Genomic DNA, 26173 nt, shown 5'->3' on the forward strand with positions numbered 1-26173 from the left:
CCCATTGAGGGGTTTGACACCTGGTCTAACCATCTGTGAACAGAGAAGAATGACTATTTGATTACTTGTACAAAGAGAATATCCCATGATAGGTACTGTGTTATGAAAGAACATTAAGAGCAGACTGCAAGACCCTTTAGATGGAGCAAAGTTTGTATTTTATTCATCTTTCTACGTCCCTTATTGCTCCAAGTACTAAGCATTTCCATATCACATAGTAGATGCTCAGTGCATTTTTGCTGAATGAATGGGAAACAACAGAAGCCATTAACCTAATTTGCCATGTCTTTAATAGAGGAAGAGCTTACCCAGCACATTCACAAATGCATTTGCCAGTAAATATCCGTATTCGTTAGAAGCGTTGCACTGATACACTGCACTGGATCTTTCTTGAACATTTGAAAAAATAATGGTATCACCATCTATTTTTCTGCTGGGGTCATCAGGGGCAACTGTTTAGGTGTAAAAATAAAAAGTATATATTTATTCCTCTTTGCTTAGAAGATGTAAAGCTTGAGGTCTACGTTATAGTAAGCAAAACAGAAATACAGACTAATGAGGGTATATCCAGTAAGAAGGACAAGACCATGAACCCAAACAGAAGCCTAATTTTTTTCTCAGAATTTAGTTACCACTTAACATGGGTGTATACTCAATATTCATTTAGTTTTAAGTGGGTTGACTCTGTAAAACTGAATATTATTTTAAGAAATGCAGGAGCAGAAAAGCACAAGTTAGATGAAAACAACAATACAAATTTAGGGAAACACTGCCTTGTTCACAAAGAAACTGTAGACATTTATGAGGAAGCAAGTTAATAATATATTAAGAGGAGATGGCAAAGGGAGTCAAAAACTATAGAAACCCTCTAGCTCATCTAAATCTGTATTTGAAGAGCCTTTTATTGAGATAACTAGATAAACAAGTAAATAAATATAGAACTAATAATCAAATGTGAAGATATTTATTTTCCTGCTTTGGAAATCCCTGAGGCTGACACAGAAATAGATGGTGTAAACTCTCTCTTGAAGGTAGTATTTTCAGCTAAATCTCCCAAGAAATTTAAAACATGTTAACTCCAGGACTGATCCTTACTGAAGCAGAAAGAAACTGGTTGGGAAACACAATATGTGAGAATGATGTCTGAGGCATGCCCAACAATCAGGAGGTGCTATGCTACTGGAGATAAATCCCTTTTTATAAATGCTAAACCTTAGGCTGGGACCTTGCCTTGCTTTGAAGGTACATTAAAAGGGATAATGGGTATCTGCCTCAGCATGCTGATCAAAATAAAAACTAAACAACAGCAGCTTTTCTCTTAAACTGCTTTTGTAAGTTTAAGATGAACTTTACTTTCATTCTACATACCACTGTCCTCTTCGATGACAGGAAAAGTAGGTGCATCTAAGACATAATTATCACTGCATTTAAACTCCTTTGTTACTTCAAAGTCTCGAATATTTGGTTCATCTGTGACTTATTAGCTCACTAATAAGAATAAGCCAACATATAGTTATGAAGCCTTGTTTTACCCGTATTCAAAGGATTGTGCTCATTCTTCCTTCACTAGTTTTCTACCGCTGCCATAACAAACAAGCCTAGTGGCTTAAACCACACAGATTTACTACCATACAGATTTGTATGTAGTTGTTCAACACTCTGATCACAATCAACAGCTAATATATGAATCCTCTTAGGTGCTCCAAGTGGTCTGGTTATGCCAAGATACTTGAGTCGGCATCTTAACTTATCTCTCCTGTTTATGACTCTGGTATTTTCAAAATTGCCTTCAGAAACGTGTTTGTTTAACCAGAGGACAAATATAAGTCCTAATTCCTTGCATGGGTATATATTTCACCAATAAACTACAGCAAAGGACAGAAATGTCACACTGACCTAGGAAGTGAACTACAGCTGTAGCTGGGGAGCCAGGTACCCTGAGAATGCAGGTCTTGGGACAGCCAGGTTCCTTGGCTCAGATCTCAAATCTAGCATCCTCAGGGTCTTTCTGACTCACATGCTCTCAGTGATGTCCATCACTGCCTCAATAAAGCGTGCTGGGACAGAGCAGCATTTCTGAGACTCATTCTCTGTCAATTATTAGCATTTTTAGACCCAGCACTTGGGCACTCACTGTTGGAACTCATCAGGGGACTCTCAGTATCCCCACATGTCCATTTGGGCCGCACCTTTGTGGTTGTGCCAGACAGTGGAGGGCTGGGATTGGGTGATGGGTACTTTGGGCAGTGATGAGGCTCTGGCTGAATCTGTCTCAATGGGTGGCAGACTGAGTGGGGCAGCTCCTCTGATTCCTTAAGTATATTGACCTCTTAGGAGTTACAGCACCCTGTGTTGTCTAATGGTGTACAGTTCCAGTTTTGGAAGATGGAAAAGTTCAGTGAGGTGAATATATTAACACTACCGACCTGTACACTTAAAATGGTTAAGATGGTAAATTGTATGTTATATGTTTCTTAACCATAATCATTATTTTAAAAAGTTACATTGCCATGAACACCAAAGATCAGCTCAGTAAACAAAGCTGGAAGACAAGCTTCCCCCAGTAAGAACTCTCATCAATCACATCACAACATAAACTACTTTGAAAGGTTTTATGCAGCTCACAGTTGCACTTTTTGGTATTATTCTCTCCCTGAAAGGCATCCAACTGTGCGTTCCCCATTTCCAGCAAATGGAGCAGGCTTTGCATATTTTTGGCAAGGTATTTGGGAATAAAATAAACCTTTTAAGTAAGAGCAGTGAATAAGCATGTCTCTCTCCGTGGGGTTTGGGCTACATTTTCCTTAAGCACTTACTAATGAAATGCAAACAAACCCAGGAACTGTCCCCATGACACACAGAGGCTCAGCTGGTATTTGGACAAAGAATGAAATTGCTAGTAGAGAGATACTTGAAGCCTTTGGGCTCTGTGCTCACTACTGGGTGGGAGTAACTCTCTAGCATCCAAATCTAAGTTATCCACAGGAATAATAATTGATTCCGGAAATAATTAATTTCATTTTCTACAAATGAATATTGGAGAAAGAAATTTAAGAGCATCAGATCACTGCATGTAACTTAAAGCCCTAAGGGTAAGGTTCAGAACAGGGGTGACAGCCTTCCACAGTCTTTCTTGTCCTTACTGTCCTGACATGGCTAGCTAAACTAGCTTTAAGTTACATGCATGGCTAGTTCGGCTAGCCATGTCAGGACAGTGCTCTGACATGCTTCCAACATTCAGAGAATGAGACTAATAATGATTAGTGCCACCTTACATGTATAGAGTACTACCAACTTTAAAATATTTTATATCTATTACATAATTTTATTTTAAAAAGAACCTTGTGAACTAGATTAACTAGATGGAATCTGCATTTTGGAGATGAGAAACTCAAGAGTGGAACACTTCACAGTTTGTTTAGCATGAGATCAGTGCTCAGCGTTTCTCAGTTAGTCTGCTTCATACACATCTCCAGAAATCGGAACGTTTGAGAGTAATGTAGAACAAGTCTCTAGAGGAAGAGATACATTTCCCTCTTCAATGACTTATTCCATCCACTATAGGGGAATGCAAACCCTTTACTTTTGAGACATAGAAGAAGGAAGATGCCTTGGTTGAATCTTGGGAATATCCTGGTTCATTCCTCCATTCCCCTGGCTGCTTGACATGTGTGTCTGGTTTTCAGTCTCTCACTGCAATGCCAGCAATATACATAACTGTGTCAGGAAAAAGTCTTCTGAGTTCTCATTCTCTTCATTCCTTTTAACGTAATAATGGTGTGATCTTATATACTCTCCCTTATATATGCTCCCACAGCTCACATGGAACACAATTCCAGATCTACAAGCATTAGGCTCTCCTGCTGCCTCCTATAACAGGGACAAGAACTAGGGTGCAAATGGCCGTGGCCTTGGACATTTTCTTTCTGGTTCTGGGTTCTACTTCCGCACTACCCCAGACACTGCCAGTCATATGGTAAAATCAAAGTTCCCTTTCAGCACCAGCTCTCTGCATCTGTGTTCCTGTTCTTGACTTCTATAGATTGTTTAAAAAGATTTTTGGTAGATTTGGACAAATTACATATTTCATAGATTTTCTGCTTCAAGAAAAGTTTAAAGTAACTTGGCGAGTTCTGCAGGGACAGAGCTTTGGAAGACATTGAGATTAGAGCTCAGTTGCTGAGTTTATTCTCCCAGTTTTGTAAAACAGGTGCCAGGTCTGAAACACGCAGTCACAAATCACTAACACCATTTTGCTAAAAAATCCCCCTCTCTCCCTGATCCCGCTTCTCCTTTTATAGTATTTATGTGCACCTGCAGCTACAGCCTGCAGAGGATGGAGAGGTGTCACTGTCCTCAGGTGACTGCCTGCCAGTCAGGCGTTGGGAGTGTCTCTGTTGTGTGGCACCTGGCGGGGATGCGACACAGCTCCTGTGCAACAATGCTGCAGGGGCATAGCTGCCCCCTGCCCCTCATTCTCAGCAGCCTCTTTGGTGAAAGGTGTTGTCAGCAAGTCTGTGTGTGCTTCCAGATAACTTCTGCAGCCCAGTCTAGTCCCCCTAGAGGTTAGGAATATTTGCCATGACAATTCTGTGTCTCTCTGTACTGCTGCAAACTTTGCTCTGCCTACCCCTGCTTCTTCACCACCGTTCACCCTGGACCCGTCATTGCTGAACACAGCAAACTGCAGATGAGAAAAAAGCCTCATTTCCCTGTTTCCAGACCTCAAAGGCAATTCTGTTTAGGGTCCTCTAAATTCATAGGGGTACCGTCAAGCAAGGTGGAGAGGCACAAAGGTCCTTGAACTTACATGAAATTCTTAACATTTTTCTTCCTCATTTACTCCTTACGTTGGATCAGGGTAGGTTAACACAAGGTGAGGGCATGTTGAGTGGCTTTGAACTTAGCTGTTTATGACTCAGCATCCAGCTAAAAGGCCACTCAGCAGAAGCTGTAGGTAGACCAGCTGCTCAGGGCAGGGAGAAGAACAGAGGTGTCCCTGTGGTATCATTGTGCAGAGAGCTATGAGGGTTCCCAACGGGTATCTCAGCAATTTACCTCTTAGTTATGAGATTCAGAAAAAGCAATCCATACACATTTAGCCTGGCCACCAAATGTGGAGAAAGAAACCTCTCACGGATGCTTCCCATCACTGTGATGTAAACATATAGCACCTTCTCCTGGCACCGTGCAACAGCCTGGTGAGCCAGGGAGGGTCCATGTCTGCTGCCACACTGCATAGTGTTTCTCCCCTTGCTTGTCCACCAGAGTGACTGTTCTGAGGCACACCAGAGGTTGAGGGATCTCTGGCACTGTTAGAATTCTGATCCTATCTTTGCTCAATCTCCTACTTTCCTTCCAGTGGGGACTTAGATACTTTTGAAATGGAAGAAACAAACTAATATGGGACCTGACTTGAGAGATTTTTGTTCTTTATCTGCTCTGGACCTAATCAGATGATTTAGGGTTATAGTAGAAGGACCTTCCTTGTCTCCTGAGACCACTGTCCTGTGCCAAGACCCCTCCACCCCCACCTGCCCAAAGCAGGCCTTTCACAGTTGATCCTCCCCCAAAACATTCCATTTAAAGAGGAGTGTCTATAAAACTCAATATAACAACTATGCTGGGACTGGAAGGGCAATAAGCCAAGGGAATGAGGAAGGATCAGCTTCATTATTTATTCTCCCCTTGTTCTTGTGTCGCTGATCTACTTCTGTCTTAATTTTCCTTGGTTATGATTGCATTCTGGCTGCCAAGCTGGAGGATTCATCTTTTCAACATTCCCTGGCTCCCTGGTTTTCCTGCCCTGTGGCTAGAAGGATGACCCTGCCCACTGAGTTCTGTGGAAGCCAGATCTCAGGTGCTCATTTAACCTTCCATAAATGGGCACAGGCCTCTGGGCTGTGAAATATGGTGTCCAAGTGCTGAGCATGCTCCATCCTTTATTACCATGCATTCCTAAGAAAAGCAGAAAATGTACCATAAGACTTGTTTTAGTTCGGGGCTTTCTTTCACTGTTTTTCTCAGCTTTCATTCATATGTCTCCAAGAGCGGTAACAGCTTCCCAATGTACAACCACTCTGCGGTTCTTGATTCTGATCACAGTTACAATTGCTAGTAGAAACATCCAAACCACCACTTGCTGGGGTTAAAAATCTGCTTTAGAATCTGTTTTCTCCCAGGGGTATACTTCCTTTTACAGGCTATCTGTTGCAGAGTATCACCATGTACTGCTTAATGACGGGGGTCGTCCTGAGAAATGAGTCATTAGGCGATTTCGTCGTTGTGTGAAACCATAGAGTGTACTTACACAAACCTAGGCGGCGTAGCCTACTACGGACTCAGTCTGAATGGTTACCAATGTTGTATATGCCTTCTGTCCTTGACTGAAAAGTCATGATGTGACTTATGACTACATTGGATAACTTCTGTGTGACGAAAACAAACTCCTAAAAAATATTCATGGAATGGGGTGCTTTTAATAGTCTAGACTCGCAAATGTAAGACCTTGGTGGTGAGAAAAAGAGACTTGTGCCATTTCAAATCTGCCAGCAGTTTTTAGATTCATCTTAGGGTAAAGACTGTTTCAGGTAAGCCAGTTTAATGGACCTTTGGTTATGGAAATATAGAACCAATTTTTGATTTTGTCTTGAGGCAATGAGGGTGCAAGATGCTCAACATCATAAGCCTAAAAGGTTGTCTTTATTGTGAGTAAAGGGTATTTTTGCAGATTATCATGCTACTGACTGAAAGGGTGACCCTAAGGCTGGGTTTTAAGAGGAAGCTGATCTTCTCGTCCTCTCTGTGTAAGGGAAGGTCTGCACTCCCAGAAGGGGAAGCTCTGACATTCTCCCTGGGGCAGCAGTCGGTGGTGGGTGAGGCTGGGAAAGAGGAGACCCAGTGGGCTCTCAGTGCATGGCCGTGTCTTGGGAATCCAGTGGCAGAGAGGTATCATATCTGTTTCCAGTTTTCTTTTCCTGTGCTATAAACCCCGTCTACTATCCTCAAGCCTTTAACCACCTTTGTGTAAAGCTGGTCTTTGCTGTGATTTAGGAAATTAATGGAAGGGCCTGGGGCCACACTTGAGAGACTGCTCTGGGCAGGAGGATGGCAGCCTGGAGAAGCTGGCTGAGAAAACTGCCCAGAGGGGTCCCGGGAAGGTGGCAGGAGAGAAGTGACTCCGCAGCCAGGACTCAGGGAAGCTGGTCAAAGACTGAGTGTCCTGCACTTGACGGGGGTGTGTTCTTCTCTGGGTATTCAATGGGACAGTGACCTCTGCAGCCTTGAGAACTTCGGAACATCTGGGTTATATTTAGGAACAAAAACTCCTTAAATTAAGACAGCTGCGTTTCTTATTTTTATACCACTGGCTCTAACGCTAACCCACCTCCTCTGATTCTTACATGTTTCCACAAACCACTTCACATTTTGAACAAGAAGATAATCTGGACTGCTCAGTGACTTTTATTTCTGACCCTGACATTCCTCATATGATACATGTAAAAAAACCAAAGGAAATGTCCCCGAGTCCCAATCAACACATACCATTATAGTACAAAATGTTCAGTCATAATGAACGCTTAAAGGCAGTAAGATAAAAATCTAAAGGTAATTTGGTGACTATTTAATTTATACATGGTTTCCTTCCTTAAGCCAAATTATTTTTGCCATGATTTTTTCTCTGTTGAAATGTAGCTATCTATGCTTTGAAAATACACCACAACTGGAGCCGGGTAAGGAAACTTACTTTCTATGGGGACTCCATTTGCTAACCAACTAATACTGGGTTTGGGGTTGCCGTTGGCTCTGCAGATTAGGGCGCCATCCTCTCCTGGGGACAGCACGAGATTCTGAGGTGCCGTGATCCAGTATGGAGCCGCTTTATTGAGGAAAGAAAAAAATACAAAAATTTTAGTCAAATAAGTATTCTAGCAAATTTTGCGCATTAAACTATTTTAATAAAAACTATTTTGCAAAACATTTGTTAGTTTTATTTTTTAGAGTGAATAGATTTATAAGTGGTGCTTCAAACATACTTTAGATTTTCAAAAGAATATGTAAAAAGATTCACTGATATCTATGCATTATTTCTAGAGCTTTTGATATAATTATCATCATCTGCTTTACATTAATTAATCATACATTAAACAGGTGAAAGATTTATCTAAAGGTAAGCAATTTACAGGCAGAGATTGAGGTAAAAATGTAAATTTAAATTCTGAGCCCCACAGAATATACGTAATTATAAGATTAGGAAGCAATTTTTAAAAATTTGAAAAGTTGCAAAATTACTATGTGTTCCCACAAGCCCTTCATCCAGCCTTCTCTAATGTTAACATTTATATAACCAAAATACAGTCATCCAAACAAAAAATTAACATCGGTACAACACCACTAACTAAACTACACACTTCATTAGAACGTCCTCAGTTTTTTCACTGTCTTATTTCTGTTCCAAATCCCTGTCCTCGCTACCACATTGCATTTACTTGTCATGTCTCCTCACTTAGCTTCCTCCAATTTGAAAGTTTCTTGGTCTTTTGTGTCTTTCATGACTTTCAGACTTTTAAAGAGCACTGATTAGTTATCTTGTAGAATGTCTTTCAACTTGGGCTTGTTTTTTCATAATCAGACTGAGGTTTTGGGTGATGGACCCTTCTGATTACATCATATCAGGGAGTACACGGTATCAACATGACTTATAACTGGTTGCGTTAATCTCCATCGCTTAGTTAAGGTGATGTTTGCCAGGTTTCTCCACTGTAATGTGATTATTTTCCTGCTTTCCATACTCTATTTGCTAGTTAGTCACTAAGTTCAGCCCACATTCAAGGACAGGGAAATTCATCTATCTCCATTGGAGAGAAATAGTAAAGAATAAGCAGACATGTTAAAACCGCCTTAGTAATTAAATTTTTTTAGCCACAGGGGCGGGGGTGGAGCTATGCAAATATCCTGCTTCTCTTGAAGGTTTCATCCACTAATTGCAGCGTTTCACTGGCTCTTGCCCACAGCAGTGATAACTGAGGGATTCGAATGGTGATTTTCCATTTCCTTCCCTCTTTCTGTATTTATTAATTGGAATTCTTTTGTCAGGAAGATTTGGGGGAGATAATTATTAAGCTGATTTAGATACAGTACAACATAAATAGCAATGAGAAGAGATTCAAGGTATCATGAGGTTGATATAAATTCACATTTTTATTATTGATGAATATAATGAAAGGCATGCTAATAGAAGATTAAGGGCCTCTCATGAATACAAGACCAGTGCATTTTAAACAGTGATGTATACCTTTAACTGTGACAGAGATGGTGTGATGAATAGCCCCTAATGCATTTTTGGCTATGCATCGGTAATTTCCAGAGTCTGCTTCAGAAACCTGAAGGATCTGTAGCGTTTTCTGAAAGTTCCTATAACATGTCCGGTTGAAGGGTAGTGTTCCTTCTTCTTTCATCCAGTAAATAAGTGGCGTAGGCCTGAGAAGATAAATAAATAAACAATGATGATACTAAGGAAGAAGTTGACCTACCTACTTTTGAAGATGAATTTTCATGAAAGTTTGTCACAAATTCTTTGTATACTCATAAAGCTAATGAGACGTGTATAGGTACTTTACCATCACACTTTTATAAATAATGCTCAAAACCTTATATTTAAAGCTATAAGCTACTATTTCACATAAGCAGAACTGTACTACTTTGTGGCGTGCCATGAACTTTGAGTTCAGTGATGCAGTGAGAATGCCAGCATGAGTTACTTTACTGAAGGGGCCTAAACGTTTTCTTCAAAGTTCTGATCAATGAGGCACACTTGGAAAATTTTGCATGGAGGTACTATGGCAGTCAAAAGAATTGCCATGAAATTGCCCTGGCTGGTGTGGCTCAGTGGAGGGAGTGCTGGCCTGAGAACCAAGGGGTCAGTGGTTTGATTCCCAGTCAGGGCACATGCCAGGGTTGCCAGCCAGGCCCCCACTAGGGGGCACGGGAGAGGCAACCACACATTGATGTTTTTCTCCCTCTCTTTCTCCCTCCCTTCCCCTTTGTATAAAAATAAATACATAATTCATTAAAAATCTAAAAAAAAAAGAATTACCATGAAATGAATGACATTGAGTTAGAATTTTTTATCAGCTAGAGTTAAAGATGCACAGAGTAAGAGCTGAAACACATAATTGTGTCCAGAAACTTTTCCACATATTTCCATATCAAATGGAAGAAACTTGTTATTTAATAGCAGGCTATTTAGTAGTGCAATGAGGTAATGAGAGAAATAGCGCTCTTTTTAAATTTCACTACTAGTTATATTTTAAAATATTAAACCAATTGATAAGAATAAACTCATGTATTATTCACACCATTTCTTTCGGTGTTTTGCATTAAATTATGAAATATATAGAGAGAGGAGAAGCCAGAACACAGGCTTAAAGTTAAAGTATCTACTTCAAAGTGCCAGCCCTGTCCCTAAATTGCTCTCTGACCTTGGATCCCTGACCTTCTTGGGGCTTCAGTTTCCTTAGCTGTTTTATTGGGGGGTAAGAAAAAGTGGCTTTAGAAGGTTTTCATGAGGGTAAAATAAAAGTCTATTTGACACAAATATTTACTAAGCACTGAACTAGAGACCAAGCACTGAGTTGTGTGTTGGGAAGATAAAGCTGAAAAAAGAATGATCCAGGTTCTCAAGAAGATCACAATATTTGTCATTAGAAATGCAAGTGGGATTAATTGATTTTTAGAATTGGTTTTGGTTTATCTGGTTGAATAAAAATAATCGAACATGCATAGCTCATGAAATGGCCTCTAAAATAAGACATGCTATGACTACAACAAGGGGTAGAAAATGTGAAATCATTTTGAAAAGTTACAGATACTATACACATGTGGAATCTGACAGCATATTATGATGTTTCTTTATAGTCAGATTAAACTGCATCTCACACAGTCTGGAGGCGAGTGGGTGGCGCAGGGAGCAGCATGAGATCATGGCTTCGCTAAGTCACTAACTGTTCCGGAGGCCTGCTACTCTGCCGAGCAGGTGTTAGGAATTAGAAATATTTTGACTCCATGAGTCTTATGCTTATTGATTTGTAAGTGATAGAGCTCCCATCTTAGTTTTATAATATTCCAAGCTTTTAAAGAAAACTTGGAAGTTTGATGCAATTTCCAAATATTGACCATATTTTAGTTTTTAGGGTTTTTTTTAGTATGTCATTTGTGGAAAGGGGATCACTAAATTGTGAGAATGAGTATCTCTACTCCCAAAGGGTCAAAGGTTGGTAGATTAAATCACTTTTTAACACAGCAATGATGAAAATTGCAAGGGTTTTGTCTTCTGTTTTTTAATTTTAGGGCAAGATACATACTCTAATTCAGGTTTTGCTGGTTTTCAGTTACTGAGAGTGTGATTCCCGGACGTGGCCAGAAGAGGCCTCCATGTGTCTCCCGCAGTAAAGCTGTTTCTGAAGGCTGATTCCAGGAATGAATGTGAGACTGCTGAGTTAGCAGGCCAAGGACAGCACCGATCGCATGTGATCACAACATGTTTCTGAGAGTTTATTCAATGTTTTCAGCACACATGCTTATATCAATAGCACTTGCTCTGCGCCAGGCATCAGAGGGGACTAGGTAGAATCTTGCTTCTAATGTGTGCCTAATGTAACAGTGGTTCTTGTATCTGAGTGAGGCCTTCCCACAACTCCTGTCAAAGGTGCATGGGTTCTAGGGGTGGCATCAATTTTGAGGCGTGCACAGACAAGACATCTGCAAAGACTCTGGGCTTGTGACATGCCATTAGGGAGTAATGGAAGGAACAGTGTACCAGTTCCAAGGCTAGGCCCTAAGAGGTCTTGTGTGCCTCTGTTGTTAGGAGAATTAGCCTGAGCTGGACTGCTAGAGGGGTGCAAGAAACTCAAAGCCAAGAGCTCAGTGGCCAGACCCTCAGAACCGTGAACCCGTGGCTGAACCGCCAGGCAGACACAAGAGCAGGCTTGACCTGTATCAGCTGGATCTAACCCATTCTAGCACAACCTCCCTGAAGACCTACAGAAAAATATCAATGATAAATAGCTATTGTTTTTAAGGCACTAAGTTTTGAGGTGGTTAGTTACACACAGTAGCAAAATAATATATCCTAATTATAACCATAGCAATCAAAAGATGATTACTGCTACTTATTTCAGGAAAAAATATTATATTAAAATATTTTAATCATATGAGATTCATATGGCCTATATTGGAAATAATTATCAGATTTTTCTTGATGCTTGATTGAATTAGTATAAAACAATGACTCTTCCTATGGTATTAGTACTTCTCTACCAATCTATTATGTTTTTACAAGAAATTAAAGCATTTAAGACAGAAAGCATTAACTCACAGTCCTTCTGCAATGCACTCTAGTGAAAGAACATTTCCTCTTAATTCCTCTTTGTTACTTGTGTTGCCTTCTGGAGTTAAAAATGTTGGTGGCCTCTCTCTATTTGATTTAGCTGAAAATGAGAAAATCAATATGCACAAAAAGTTATGAATATGTATTTTTAGAAACAGTTCACTGCCTAAAAAATCTAATCCCTTTTCAAAACTATTTGACATTGTAAAATGTGTTAAACTACACAGCACACTCTCTGCCTTACAAATAGCTATTGCTCTCTCAGCCAGGAATAGAGACATTTGAGTTGCATAAGCGCTAACAAAAATAAGAACTATTCTCTTTGTGTACGTTTTCTTAATTTGGGTTATACTTTTATTAATTTTTTGTGGGAACGTAAAATTTCAAAATGTAGACATAGAAAGGAAAATCATATTCCCAAAACATACATCACTTAAAATTAATGCTCAGGTCAAAGTGAAAATTGACTATTTACAGTCTGGGAGATGTTATATTTTTTTGAAGAGTATGGCTATGGAGAGGCTATTTTGGCTTATACCAGGGGCTACATTACACTCAATTCTGAAGATTACTCACAGAGATAAATCTGTGGTAGATATTTAACATATCAAACTCCCCAAATTGCAAGGTTTATGGAAAACAAAGCAAAACTAGAAAGTTTCTGATAGAGGTCTGGCCAATTTTGCCACAAATTAAGTGTAATCGTGGGGTTAAAGAAATTGAAATTGGTTTCCTCAATGGAAATACAAAGAGGGCTCCAGTCAGAGCTCTCAGGGAGATGTAGGCAGGCCGCCGTCTTTCTCAGGGAGGCATTGCCTAAATGTGCCCTTACATTCTGACGAACTCTCAGAAAAACTTAAAGTAGAAATCACCATATTCAGATTCTACAGCCCTTGACAGTTTTCAAAACTTTAATGTGTTAACTATTTGATGCTCACAAAAATTGAATAAAACGCAATATATGAATTATTCTCATTTCTCAGAAGAAAATATTGAATATAAAAAAGGTATTACTTGAGAGAAATTAGAGTTTTGCTAAGATTTTAGAGATAGTAGAGGAAATCTTACCCTTCTGAAATCACTTTGGGAATGGTTTTGAGGCCTGTATCTTTCAGGAGTATATTAAAATAAAATGAGACAGGAGTTGTGGTATGTATACTCTGGTCATTGATAGAACCCTAATGTTCTTTACTTCACATCTCAAAGGTAAAAAATTAATAAAGCAGAAATTCTGCCTTATAGATAATTAAGAAGACCCCATACCCAGAGTAATTTTCATCGATCAACTCTGTATCTGAGACCCCCCCACATTCCCCTTAAGGAAATAAAATTCTTTTCTTTTTGACAGAATAAAGTCAAATGTTTTATTTTTAGATATTACTTCCACTGAAGATAGTGACTGGGTTTTAAACAAAACTAAGAGAAATACTATTCCTAATTTTATGATATTGATAATGTCATGTGAAAACAGACGGGAAATATGATGATTTACTATCAAAATCCACTTAACGTTAGTTGCTAAAGGTTACTAAGATTTTGAATAGTTAGTATTCAAGCAGGTTAATGCACCCTCTCAATTCTTACTTAGTTCATGAGGAAAATTTATGAATAAGACAAAAGATGAAAAATATTCTGAACATACATGAAAAAAATTCCAAATCACATGAAATGGTTCTTTATATGAAAACAGCTATAATAATTTTCATTATTATACATATATCATGGAAAATGTTTTAGTGGCATGTTAGCAAGCTTATAGCTAAATTTCATAAAAAACATACATTTATTCTAGTGGTATTAAACATGTAACTAGGAATTTCATAAAGATATGGGGTTAAATAGCCATGGAGGTGAAGTTAGTGAACTAAATTCTACAATGAAGGAGAGAATATCAGTTACAATCACCATAACTCACCACCATAAACCTCAGTGTCACTCAAATTAGCAGCTATAGTGTCATTCAATTCATCCACTGAAATAAACAGAACATTATGAAGATGTAAAAAATAGGGGAGAAGGTATTGTACAAAAAAGTACTGGGCAACAAAAGCAAACATATACAGCTATGCTGACCAAGTACCATCCTCACCAACTGAAAAGAGTGTTTTACATTGTACATGACTAACTCGTTAATGTACTCAGTTATCCCCAACCAGTATTATGTGAACATACAACTGAAGCTGCAGGACTGCCAATTAAAGGCATCATGGGGCATAAAGAACACATAAATGTGCAGAACTCAAGTACATTCAGAAAGTTATCAGGGAAACACATATGTAAATAACAGCAGAGCATGTAAAACATAGTATTTAGGGTATGCGTGCATGCCCTTTACGGCACACATGCAACACTTTAGTTACTATGCACAGGTAGTTTCCTGATCAATGGATCTCTTGTTTTCTTCAGTCAGTAGTATCTAATAGTTATTATTTTGCACATATTTGTATACATCATTGAAAGACAGATTCAGGAATCTAAACTTACCTGAAACCACCTTTACAGAAATAGGTTGCTTCTGCTGTATGGTTTGAGTATGGTTAAATCTGGCATAACAGATATAGTCTTCACGGGTATCCTCTGGGAGAACATTGGAAAAATAAAGGTCTCCATTCAGACCCTGGGAAACTCTCTCGCTTTGTGGAAGTCTTTGAAAGGCTGGAGAAAGGCAGAAAGATAATATAGGTCATTCTGTCACAAAGTGACCACTTCCCAAATTAGCAAAATAAATGCATCTACCAATAGATCTATGAATTTCACTTGAATATTTTTCTCTATAAAGTTCTTTGAATAAAAGCATATAACTGTAAGCAATAACAACGAAATAACACACTAAAACTCCAATTTTACTTGTTGACTCTAATTTCTTTGGAGTAGAGCAAAGGTGAGATCAGAGTTGCACAGTGAAGTGTTTTATTGAGCAAGTGTAAACCAAAAAAAAGTTTGGCAAAAAGAGTTTTTGTGGCTCTTCCTAATATTTAAGTAGCTCCTAATTGTTAAACACATATACACACATGCTTTGGAAAATGCATTAGGATGCTTGTAAAGATGTTAAATTGGGTCGCATCTTCATAAACGGTTAGCTATCAAATACTGTGGGAACACCTAACTGTGAGCCAGGCCCCGTGCAAGGTGTTGGCCACACTAGGGTCCCTACCCTGTCTGAGCTTGTCTAACTGAAGAATCAGGCAGCAAAGGGGCGATTAACAATAGGGTGCAATGACGACACTATTTAATGCTGCAGACGACCCAGCCTCCTTCACCTCCTCTACTTTTTCTTGTCTGAGTTACTCATCACCTTTTAACATATACAATATTTTATTCGTCACAGATATGGCTTATGGCCTGTCTCCCCATGCTGGAATTTAAGTTCCAGGAGGACCGACTATCAGCTGCTACGTCTACTGTTGCAGCACTCAAATGCAACTCTTTCTTCACCTTGCCCTGCGGACACCGCTCTCTAGCCTCTCACATCAGCGGTGCTCCTTCTCATCTGTTTTGCTGGTTTATCCTTCCTTGGGGAGCTCCTGGTCCCAGTCACCCAGACTTTGCTCTTCACCACCTGCTCTCCCCGCCTCTGTTCTCTCATCCAGCCCCTGGCTCCACACACAAACACTGCTGGCTAGAGCACAGAATCTTTCTTCTGATTCCTGTAGCTCTGACTCCTTCTGGGCATCTCCTCATGGATGTGTCACAGGCCTCTCACCTCCAAAACCCTGATTCCTAGTCTCCCAGCAGAACCGTGGACCACCTTAACATGGTAACCTCTTTGCAGAGGAGGTTTTGGAGGGTGGAGAGGCAGAGCAATGAAACAATTCCCTCAAGGACAGGGACAGTGGACATATGTTAAACTGCGTAACGGACGAGTTCATGTCTCTGTGCCTTAGTTTCCTCACCTAAAAAGTGGAAAGAATAACCAGATATACTTCATAGGGTTGTTGTAAAAAATTGATGAGATAACCCATAAAGTCCTTAGCAAAGGGATTTAGTAAATATCCAATAAATATTAGCTACTGTTGGGGAATAAAAAAAGAACAAAAAAAAGCAAAACAGCTTGATTTCTTCTCCTCTATAGGCTTCTGCTATTTCAGGAAATGGAAATTTCATTTTGCCAGTTGTTCAGACCTCAGCTTTGGAGTTACCTTTGCTTCTTCTCTTTCATGCCCCCCAGCCCAACCTCAATAAATGCTAGAGGATCCACCTCCCAAATACATCCAGAATCTGACCAATTGTTACCCACGCAGTGCTACTACCTGAATCCAAGTCACCGTCAACTCTTGCCTAGATTATAGCAGCGGCCTCCAAACAAGGAGACCTATTCTCCGTTTGTCCTCTATTGTCCACACATACACTGAAGTGATGTTATTACTATCAGCTTGGTTTTAGGTAAAGTCACTCACGTGCAAAGCAAAGCCAAAGCCCCTGCACCGAGCCCATGGACTTGTCTGGCCTTTTCTGTCGCTCTCCCTTTGACGCACTACTGGCTCCCCTGTCTTTTACATACCCCAGGTGTTCCTGTCTCAGGGATTTGCCCCAGTTTTTCCCTTTCCACCCAGATATTTAGAGGCCTGCTTTATTCTCTCATTCTGTTAAGTGTCTGCTCAAAACTCTGCTATTTTCCATCATAGCACTTACTGCTAACCGACACGTTTTCTTTTTTAAACTATGTACTTTATTTTTAGAGTAGTTTTAAATTTATTTATTTTTATTTAATTCTTATTCAAGTACAGTTTTCTGTTTTATATTCCCTGCCCTGCCCCCCCGTGCTCCCCACCTCCCTCCCATTTCTGCCCCCCACCTTAGTTATTGTCCATGTGTCCTTTATACTTGTTCATATGAGTCCATCCCCTTTTCCCCTATGATTCTCTCCCCTCTCCTCTCTGGACCCTGTCAGCCTGTTCCGTATTTGAGCCGACACATGTTTTCTACATGCATTTCTTGTCTGCTTCCTTCTCCACCCCTATCTATCTCCACAGCATAGAATATAAGCTTAAGGAGAGCAGAATTTTTTTTGGTTTATTTAGAGCACTGCCTAGTACATAGCAGGTGCATGGCAAAATCAAGTGAATGAATGAAATGACATGTTTTTATTTCAATGAACATTTATTTTCCCGAGCATCTCTAAAACATTTTATGAATCACAAGAAGTAATGATTTATTGTGACAGTAAATAATTATAAGAATCTTTAAGAAATAAAGTTTGTATTTTTAAAACTTACAATTATCCATCCAGAATATTATAGGTGGTGGTAATCCAATTGGGGGTCTACAGGGTAGTACCAAAGACTGGCCACTTTGAAGTGTTATTGGTTCAAGTTTTTCTTTGGTCCACAATGGTGACCCTATGAAATAAAATAATAGCTTCTAAGTCATTTGTGCATTAAAAAAGAAAAGAGCACTAGAAAGAAAGACAAACTAAACTTTTGGGAAAATAGTAACTCATTTACGTACATTAAGATAACAAGAAAATAATTTTTAAATAGAGTGTTTAAAGTTTAAAAAGTGACAATTTTCATTCACTGCCATTAGTAGTATAAATTCTAAGTCAGTGATTCCAAGCCTAAGAGCATATATATGTATATCTAGTATACACACACACACACACACATATATATATGTGTGTGTGTGTGTGTGTATACTAGATTTTATTTATTTATTTTTAGATATGTGAGAGATACATCAATGTGTTGCCTCTTGTATGCTCCAACTGGGGACCCGGCCTGCAACCAGACATGTGCCCTGACTGGGAATCGAACAAGCAACATTTTGGTTTGCAGGTCAGTGCTTAATCCACTGAGCCACACCAACTGAGGACTAAGAACTTGTATTAAGAAAATTGAAAAGATATGTAATGATTTTGTTATAAGCATGTTCATCACAAAAGAATGAAAAATATTTAAATGTCCAAAGATTTGTAAAACAAATAACATAACTGTACAGCTGTACCTTTGAATATCATACAGTATTATAAATTACATAACTATATTTATTCATAAGATTGATATGAGAATATATATACCATAGGTAAGTCAGAAAATGCTATAAAATAGTACTTCAGAATGAACTTGTTTCAAACACATACAAACATATCTAGAAAAAAACGGAAAGAACAGTAAAATTATTCTCTTGAGTGGAAGAATTCATGAGTAATTTTTAAATTTATTTTTTGTCTATTTATAACTGAGTTTTATACAATGAACACATTACATTGTATTACATGTGTAATGTAATAAAAAAAGTTTTTTAAAATGACCAGAACTGCCAATGGTCACTTTTCTTTAAATACAGGCTCTTGGGCTGTAGACAGGATTTAGGTACAGACCACCACAATATCAAGGTAGTGAGGCCACTCTATCTGCACCTAAATTTTGAAACAGAAATGTTTAAAAGATTATACTTAGACCTCACTTAGTCAATTCATACTGAATTTATTTCCATCTGGCTGTAGGGAGCTTGCTCACACATAAAATACATAAGAAATTAATAATTAGAACAATTTGGGAAGGAAACACTTTTCTTAGCTGTTGTGTTTAATTCTGGACTTTACAAGTAAAAGACATATGAGATTGGCAAAGTATTAGGCTGAGGAGTTTAGAGTAAAGTGGAAAGCAATGACAATTTTCATGCAAACAAAGTCGGAGTATTGAATCAATGTCATTTCTTTCTTTTCATGGTATCTGGATGACGTAATGGATGCTGAGTCTCAGAGCTGTCCTTTCAGAGGGTCCCCCTGTTGGAGGGCAAGTCCCACTTACTAGATGGACGGACAACAATGTTATTTGAAATTGCAGCTCCACGTTCATTCCTGGCTGTGCACTGATAGACTCCTTCATAGGTCTCCGCTTTCCCTTCGCTCATGATGTTTATTACGAGGGTCCCTGAGCCAGGCTTCATAGTGACAAGAGGGTCTTTATCTGTGTCAAAGTGAGTCCCATTTCTGGTCCAGGAGAAGCTGCCCAATACATAGAGGATTAAGCTTGTTAATGGTCTAGGAAAACAGGATTTTTTACTATTTAACAAATTCCTAGTAGTCTATGGGTTTCCAGAAATACTTATTAGATTTTAACACTCAGTAAAAAGCAATAGGCTCCATACCTAAAATGTTTCACTGAATCACGACTTAGAAAAGAGTGCTGGCCAAACATTTTAAGGCACATGTCTTTATTAGAACTAGCTGAAATCTGACTCAATAAAAAAATAATGCACATGAACTGCCTGTCATTTTTTCAAAGAAATATGGAAAGTAGGTCTCCTAGGCACACTATCTTAGAGCTTCATTAGCATTTTTATTGTAAACTCCATTGTTCATGGCTTTGACAACCTCGCTACAAAAATTTGCTCTGGGCTGAAATGTGACAAGAAAGGACTTTACAAGTAATCAGACAAGTTTCAAGTTACCAAAATGCAAAGTGTAGGTTGCGGGGAGGGGAAGAACTATGAGTTCAGTGGTGTTTTAAATGTTGGTGAATAAAAGCGGTAATTCTATATATAATATATTTTAAGAATTTTTAATTCTAGAGATGATTTTGTAAATTACTTAGGAAATATTTCAAATTATCAACTGAAATTCTACTTTCTCAGTTTTATTTATATAGAAGATTCCCTTATATAAAAGTCACAGTGCTCGAGTAATTTAATACCGTACAACTAGTCACAAATAGTCACCATGAACATGCTCACACAGAGGCATGCATTTCTAAACTTCACTCTTTTCTGGGCCCACTTGGCTTTCCTGCCCCCCTGCTTTCCTGGAGCAGTAGAGGTCACAGCCGCTAGGGCAGGGGGTGGTGGTGGGTGCTCCTGGCACACACTGGGATGCTGCCAAGTAACCTGCCATGCACGGGACAGCCCATCCCACAGTAAAAAATTCTCACTAGTGCTGAGATGAAGAGATTCTGCCTTACAGAGAGTTACAGGAGTGTCGAGTAAACGTGAAACCAAAGGGGAACTCCATCAAATGGCATCATGTCAGGCCCTGAGCACTAGAGTTTCTAGTGATACGGCAGAACGTATTGTTTTGAAGCAAACCATGATGGAAGTTTTTGATGTATTTCACTGTTTAGTACCCATTAATTTTTTCTCAGGTGCTAGTCGGTGATAGTTTGATAAGGCCAGTAATAGACAAACTCAAAATATTTAGAAACCTTCACTTCTTTATTACCTAAACATTTAAATTACATTTTAATAATAATAATCCAAATCTCCTAAACTCCTATATATTACTGGACAAGTTATAGATTATCCACTAATTAGCTGTGGGACCTTGGATAAATTATCTAGGTATCAGTTTCCCATCTATATAATATAGTGGTTGGACCAGATCATTTCTATATCTCCCCCAACTCTAAAATGTCATGCAGTGCTCACAGAACCTGGGCCAAGTGTGGAAACCCACTTAAGACTATTTTACAGACCTTTCCAGAGATAGAAGAGATCGTAGAAGTCATCAAATTCAATTTCTTTATTTTACAAATGAAGAAATTGAGGCCCAGAAAAAAGGGATTTGCCTGTGTCATAAGTCAATTAGAGTCAGTAGAAGGTTTTCTCCGCCATCTCCCCACAATTTTTGAGCATTTCACAGACGGCACGAATACAGAAGTGCAATCATCTGAGTTTCCAAGGGCAAACTGACTAAGCAGAGTGACAAAACAGTGAACCTACAAATGACGCTGAGTGATGCACAGGACACTGATTGATGTTAATGCCCATACTTACTTGTGTTACTAGAACAAAGCAGAGAGCACACCCACCTTGGAGGAGGTTTCCCTTTGGCCTCACACTGGATCACAATGTTCTCTCGAGGGTCAATAATGTAATCTTTTGGAGACTGTTGAGTAATGGTTGGAGGTTGTACCACTTAATTGTGGAAAGAAGAATAATATAAAGAAATAAATCATTTCATATCATAATAGCAATCATTTTTTCTTGATCATAATCACCTCAGACTAAATGTGCTCCAAATGTTTTTAGAAATTTCTATGGTGGCAGCACATACTCAGTCGACTTTTAACCAGCAGTCTCCTAAAACTTTGAGGTCAAGCACAACTTCCTTTTTCCAACTTTATACGTACTACTCACAAAGTCCTTTTTTTCCCACCTAAAGTCTGGGAAAGTAATTAGCAATACAAGTTTAATATTAAGACAGTTTCTTTTCTGATGTAACAATGAGAAATTCCTTCCTCCGATTCCATTTGTTCAAACAGGCCTTTCAGGAGGAAATTTCAGTTGTGAGGAAAATTTGCATTTCTTAGGAAAGGGTAACTGACTTGTAGTTCATCAGTGAGCTAATGTAACTTAACACACAGGGTGGGCAAAAGTAGATTTAGAGTTGTGAGTATGCAAAACACAAAGTTTATTCTTGTATTGTTATTTTTAAATTACTGTATTATTTTCCATATGAACAACTGTAAGCCTACTTTGCCCCACCCTGTATGTTAAGAACAAATACATTTGAGAAGTTAATGCTAAAAAGATGGTTAAATTATAGACTTGACATGTCTTATTAGAGTCAGGATGTATACAGGTGGTTAGTAGGAATAAAGATGAAAGTCTTGTTTAGGAGATAAATAGATTTGGGAAGTTCTCTGTTATAGGAGATTATATTTCCATTTCACTCTTCAAAGTTATATACGATCATTTACTATATAAACCATTATGACCCGGAGCAATTTAATTTGAAGAAAGCTGGTCTCTGGACATCCAGCACTCAAGTCACTCTAAAAGGACCATATTCTTCCTGTGAAATCAGAATTACAGAGTGTTAGAACAGGTAGGGGCTCAAAACATAATCTATTTCAACTTAGTTTTTGCTTCGGGTGGCAACTAGGCTTGACTGGGAAGGCACAACAGAGTCGAGAACCAAGCTCTCCTGGCTGGACCCACTGACTCGCCCAAGGCCAGGGAGACCTAGTGCTTCCCAACCAGGGGCCATTTGCTCCTTCCCTTGGGGAACATTTGGCCATATCTGGAGACAATTTCGGTTGTCACCTCTGGGGCTGGCATGGTACTGGCATCTACTGCAGAAGCCAGGAATGCTGCTAAACATCTTACAATGCATAGCCACTCCCTGGGACAAAAGCTGCCTTGATCATTGAAGTTCTTCATGTTCTAGATCTCCCCTTTCCTCCCTGCCCAGGCGCTGGGCTTGCTTTGTGAAATCTCTTCCACCTGCCAACCGGGTGCTTCCCTAAGCTTAACAACTGCCCTCTGTTCTTGTATGTCTTTCCTATGGTTCATTGTCGCCAGGGCTAAGTTTTTCACTTCCATGTCCAAGTCTCGTAGCTCTGTGCACATGGTTCTCTTGTCTTGCTTTGTCTCCAGTCCTGTACTGTGCACCAGACATCTTTTACTAAGTATCTGAATGACACCTAAAATACAGATCAAAAGCTGAACCCATTATTGTCACTACTTATTGTGCAACCTATTACCTGCGGGACGCTAAACAGTATCAATTTCCTCTCCCTTCAGCAAGATCCACCCCCTCCTCATCCTCCTGGTACACCAGCGGCTCTTCTCAGCCTCCACAACAGCACGGAGCCCTCACTCTTCCAGCTCTGTTTGTTCCCAATGTTGCTTAGTAGTTTGGTCTCGTGACTACGAGCTAGTCTGTTTCTTTTTCACCAGTTTTGAGACTTCAAGCAAGTTTTTTTAACTTCTAAGTCCTAGTTTCCTGAGAGAGAAAATGGGATTTAAGAGTGGTATCTAGTACCTGGAGTCACTGAAAGGTTAAGGAAGTTGTGTAAACTGAAAGGTTAAGGAAGTATATGCCATTACTACAGCGGTGTAGTGATGTTAGCTGCGTTTACATTACTGTCAAAATTATTTTTATTTGGAATGGCTTCACCTTTGAGTGATCCTTTAGGCTCTAGGAGTATAGTGTTTGGGATGATGGAAAGAAACCTGGAATTTCACACCCAGAGAATAGTGGACATAGGTGGTAGGAGAGGGAATTCTTAGAAGTGACTCAGCCCAATTTTTTGTGCTTTTCTGCAAGCAACAGAGGTGCAAGTCTGGTGGTTTCAGACCCACGGCTTCTATTTATGCGTCAACAGAGCTAGCTTTGATGCTACTCCTAACTGCCAGGAGTTTACCATCTAGACCCTGAGTGGCAAACACACGGCCCTCCACCCTGTTTTATCTGGCCCTGCACCTCGTTTCTACCCAGCGGCAGCGCCGAGCTCTCACTTAACTGTTAAGGAGAAGTTACATTTATACAGTCCTAAAATTACATTTAGCCCTCTGAAGGTAACAGTGAGGTGTGGTCCCTGGTGGAAATGAGTTAGACACCCCTGATTTAGCCAGTGCTTAAATCGCCTGGCAACTAAAAAATTGCTGTGAAGTAATAAGGGGAAAAGGTGATTTTATATAGTTTCCTGGTTCATCCAACATCAAAGGATTTTTAAAACACCTGAAAACTGTGCGTTAGGTATATGATAGATGCTGCTCCACTGTCAGAGGCAGCAGAAGTTCTTGCTTAGAGGAGGCCACTCAGAACCGCTGCGAGGGAGAGCTGCTTATTGCCTTTTGCACATTTCAAAACAGTATTCAAGTGCCCCAGGCCATTATACCGATGACACCTGGACACACTTGTCTACACAGTTTACAGGCTGAAGAAGGATAACAGGGTATAGGGATGCCGACTTGGATGAAGAGTCTGCACGCATTCACTTTTCTAAAGGTACCAAAAGATGTGTCTGTATTCCAGCAAACATTTAATACCATTGGAACCAGGTAGTTATTCTCTTTAAATTTTGTGAATTTTCTCATGAGTTACATCAGAAGTGAACAAAGCACAGAAGTTAGTAGAGCATAATATAGGTAAATGAAAAATAGTTAATACCTGAGTCTTCAGAATTCATGCAGGGACTACATTAACTTGCTTCTTGGTATAGTAATGTTTAGCCACAGTAAATATGCATGCTTAAAAATACTTTAGTCACAAAACACAAAACTGTACAATTTAATTCACACTGTTCGTTCAAAAACAAAGACATGGCCAAATTTTCACACTGCCTAGTAATTACAGAAGGACACTTACAGTCTTCAAGAAGTTTTGCTTTTTCCCATCAATATCAGCAGGTGAGTGGGCAAACAGGATTAAAGAAAACCAAATGTTAGTAATAAGAACGTCAGAACGCTGAAGATATAGTAGGGGCATCTTGTCTATTTGATATGACCTAAAAAACTAGGACAGCAAAGCTTGCAGTGGTGAAGTTATAGGAGCAACTCCCATGCACGGCCTTCTTCATTCCTGGAGCAGTTATTCCACATAACGTACGGATGAAACAAAAGGAATGCTGTACGCAAAAAATGGTTCTTCCAGGAGTAAGAATGGCCAATTCCATTCTCTCCATGTTGTACTGGACAAATAATTACATTCAATAGGAAAAACTGCTGAAATCTACAATTAATCCGAGTGGTCACATACTGTGTAGTGTCTGATCCTATTGTCCCAGACATCACCACGCACATGGCGATGATCCTTAACAATGGGGCATGGCCGCAATGACAGCACTCCATCCAAGACAAATCCAACACTGACTTTAGGTTTTTATGTTTCTATGGTTCATCACCCAATCACACTGTTAGGATATTTCTGCTTTCAGAATTCCTTCATCACCCAGAGGCAACAAGGAGCCACATCAAGGAGCAGCTCATGTAGAAGGGATGTAAGGATGAGGGGCAGGGAAGAAATTACATTAGTATGCAATTCAAATGACTCTGCAGGGCTGCCTGTCACTGGTACTAGCAAAGGTTAATGCAGGAGTGCCTGCGTTGTCTGTGACTTTCTTTTCATCATGGTCCTGCCTCTTCTCCATCAGCAGGGATAATTAAGTTAGCCCTAGGTGACTGTCCCCCTTGGCTTGTTAGATTGAGCAGTCAGATAAAGGGGGACTATATTTAACACAAAAGACAACAAAAGCATTTCTCTCCAGTGCTTTTCTCTCTTTCCTATATATCTCTTAGGGCAAGTGCTTACTTAAGCATTCCAACTCCTATGAGCATAAGCAATCTATTTTTTTTTTGAAAATTGAAGTTAAAGTCATTGAAATAATATTTTGAATATAAGTAAAATATTGCATTTTATTGTACTTTAGACTTGTAGAGGCAGAGGAAAGGAATTCAACGAAGTGTGGGGCAAACGGCTTCTTAATGTCTTCCCACTGGCAGTTGCAACCTCTTTGGCAAAAATGGCATCCCAACAATTGAACAGACCCAGGAAAGTGTTACCTTCCTTGCCCCTCAGAAAGCTTGCCAAACAGATGTCTATTTCAGGAAGCTAATGGATTTAAGGAGGTCAGGCAGATTAGGGATAAAGAATAAATCGATTCTGAAGTATAGTAATTGTCCAGATTTGAAATTTTGCTTTCCATTGCAAGAAAAGTGACCAGTTGAAATCTAGCATTGCCTTTATTTTTCATAAATCGGCCACCCAGGCCAGGGAGAGTCCAGCATAGACTTTACTAATTAGGAAAAGGGTAGGCTAATATAGTAGCTGCTACTTGCTCTATTTTAAGTAATATTTTTGTAGATGACTTGCTTTATTTTCAAAATCTACATCTTGATCTTTGATTACATTTTTTAAACACAAAAGACCCTTCACTAGGTTTTAGATAAGATACATTTCCTAGATCTAAATTTGTATTTAAGATTCAAAAATCAAGGTGAATTTTTTCTTGTTTGAATCAAGAGTAATGTATCATGGGTAGTTTGGGGATGTAGAAGCCCTGTGGGGTTGGCTGAGAGACCATCTCCCGGTCTTTTCCAGGGCACTCCCAGCATATGAGA

The 26173-nt window shown here is 39.4% G+C and overlaps 1 protein-coding gene across 20 annotated transcripts in view; it reads right to left on the reverse strand.

The window, feature by feature from the left end:
- NRCAM (neuronal cell adhesion molecule) overlaps window positions 1-26173 on the reverse strand; it is a 322675-nt gene that overhangs the window by 54110 nt on the left and 242392 nt on the right. For 9 of the 20 annotated variants that reach the window (XM_037070638.1, XM_037070620.1, XM_037070617.1 and 6 more), the window contains 10 exons: window positions 24423-24440; window positions 21136-21241; window positions 19141-19337; window positions 17605-17727; window positions 14873-15043; window positions 14304-14360; window positions 12377-12488; window positions 9296-9480; window positions 7748-7879; window positions 309-452 (listed from right to left, as the gene is read on the reverse strand). In XM_037070638.1, the coding sequence (XP_036926533.1) occupies window positions 309-452; window positions 7748-7879; window positions 9296-9480; window positions 12377-12488; window positions 14304-14360; window positions 14873-15043; window positions 17605-17727; window positions 19141-19337; window positions 21136-21241; window positions 24423-24440 (1245 nt within the window). The remainder of the gene's footprint in view (window positions 1-308; window positions 453-7747; window positions 7880-9295; window positions 9481-12376; window positions 12489-14303; window positions 14361-14872; window positions 15044-17604; window positions 17728-19140; window positions 19338-21135; window positions 21242-24422; window positions 24441-26173) is intronic. The other 11 variants (XM_037070621.1, XM_037070633.1, XM_037070626.1 and 8 more) reach the window with 3 other exon arrangements.

This window comes from Sturnira hondurensis, unplaced genomic scaffold (genome assembly GCF_014824575.4).
Source record: "Sturnira hondurensis isolate 20B ecotype Veracruz unplaced genomic scaffold, ASM1482457v3 Scaffold0018877, whole genome shotgun sequence".
In the NCBI taxonomy this organism is placed as follows: Eukaryota; Metazoa; Chordata; class Mammalia; order Chiroptera; family Phyllostomidae; genus Sturnira; species Sturnira hondurensis.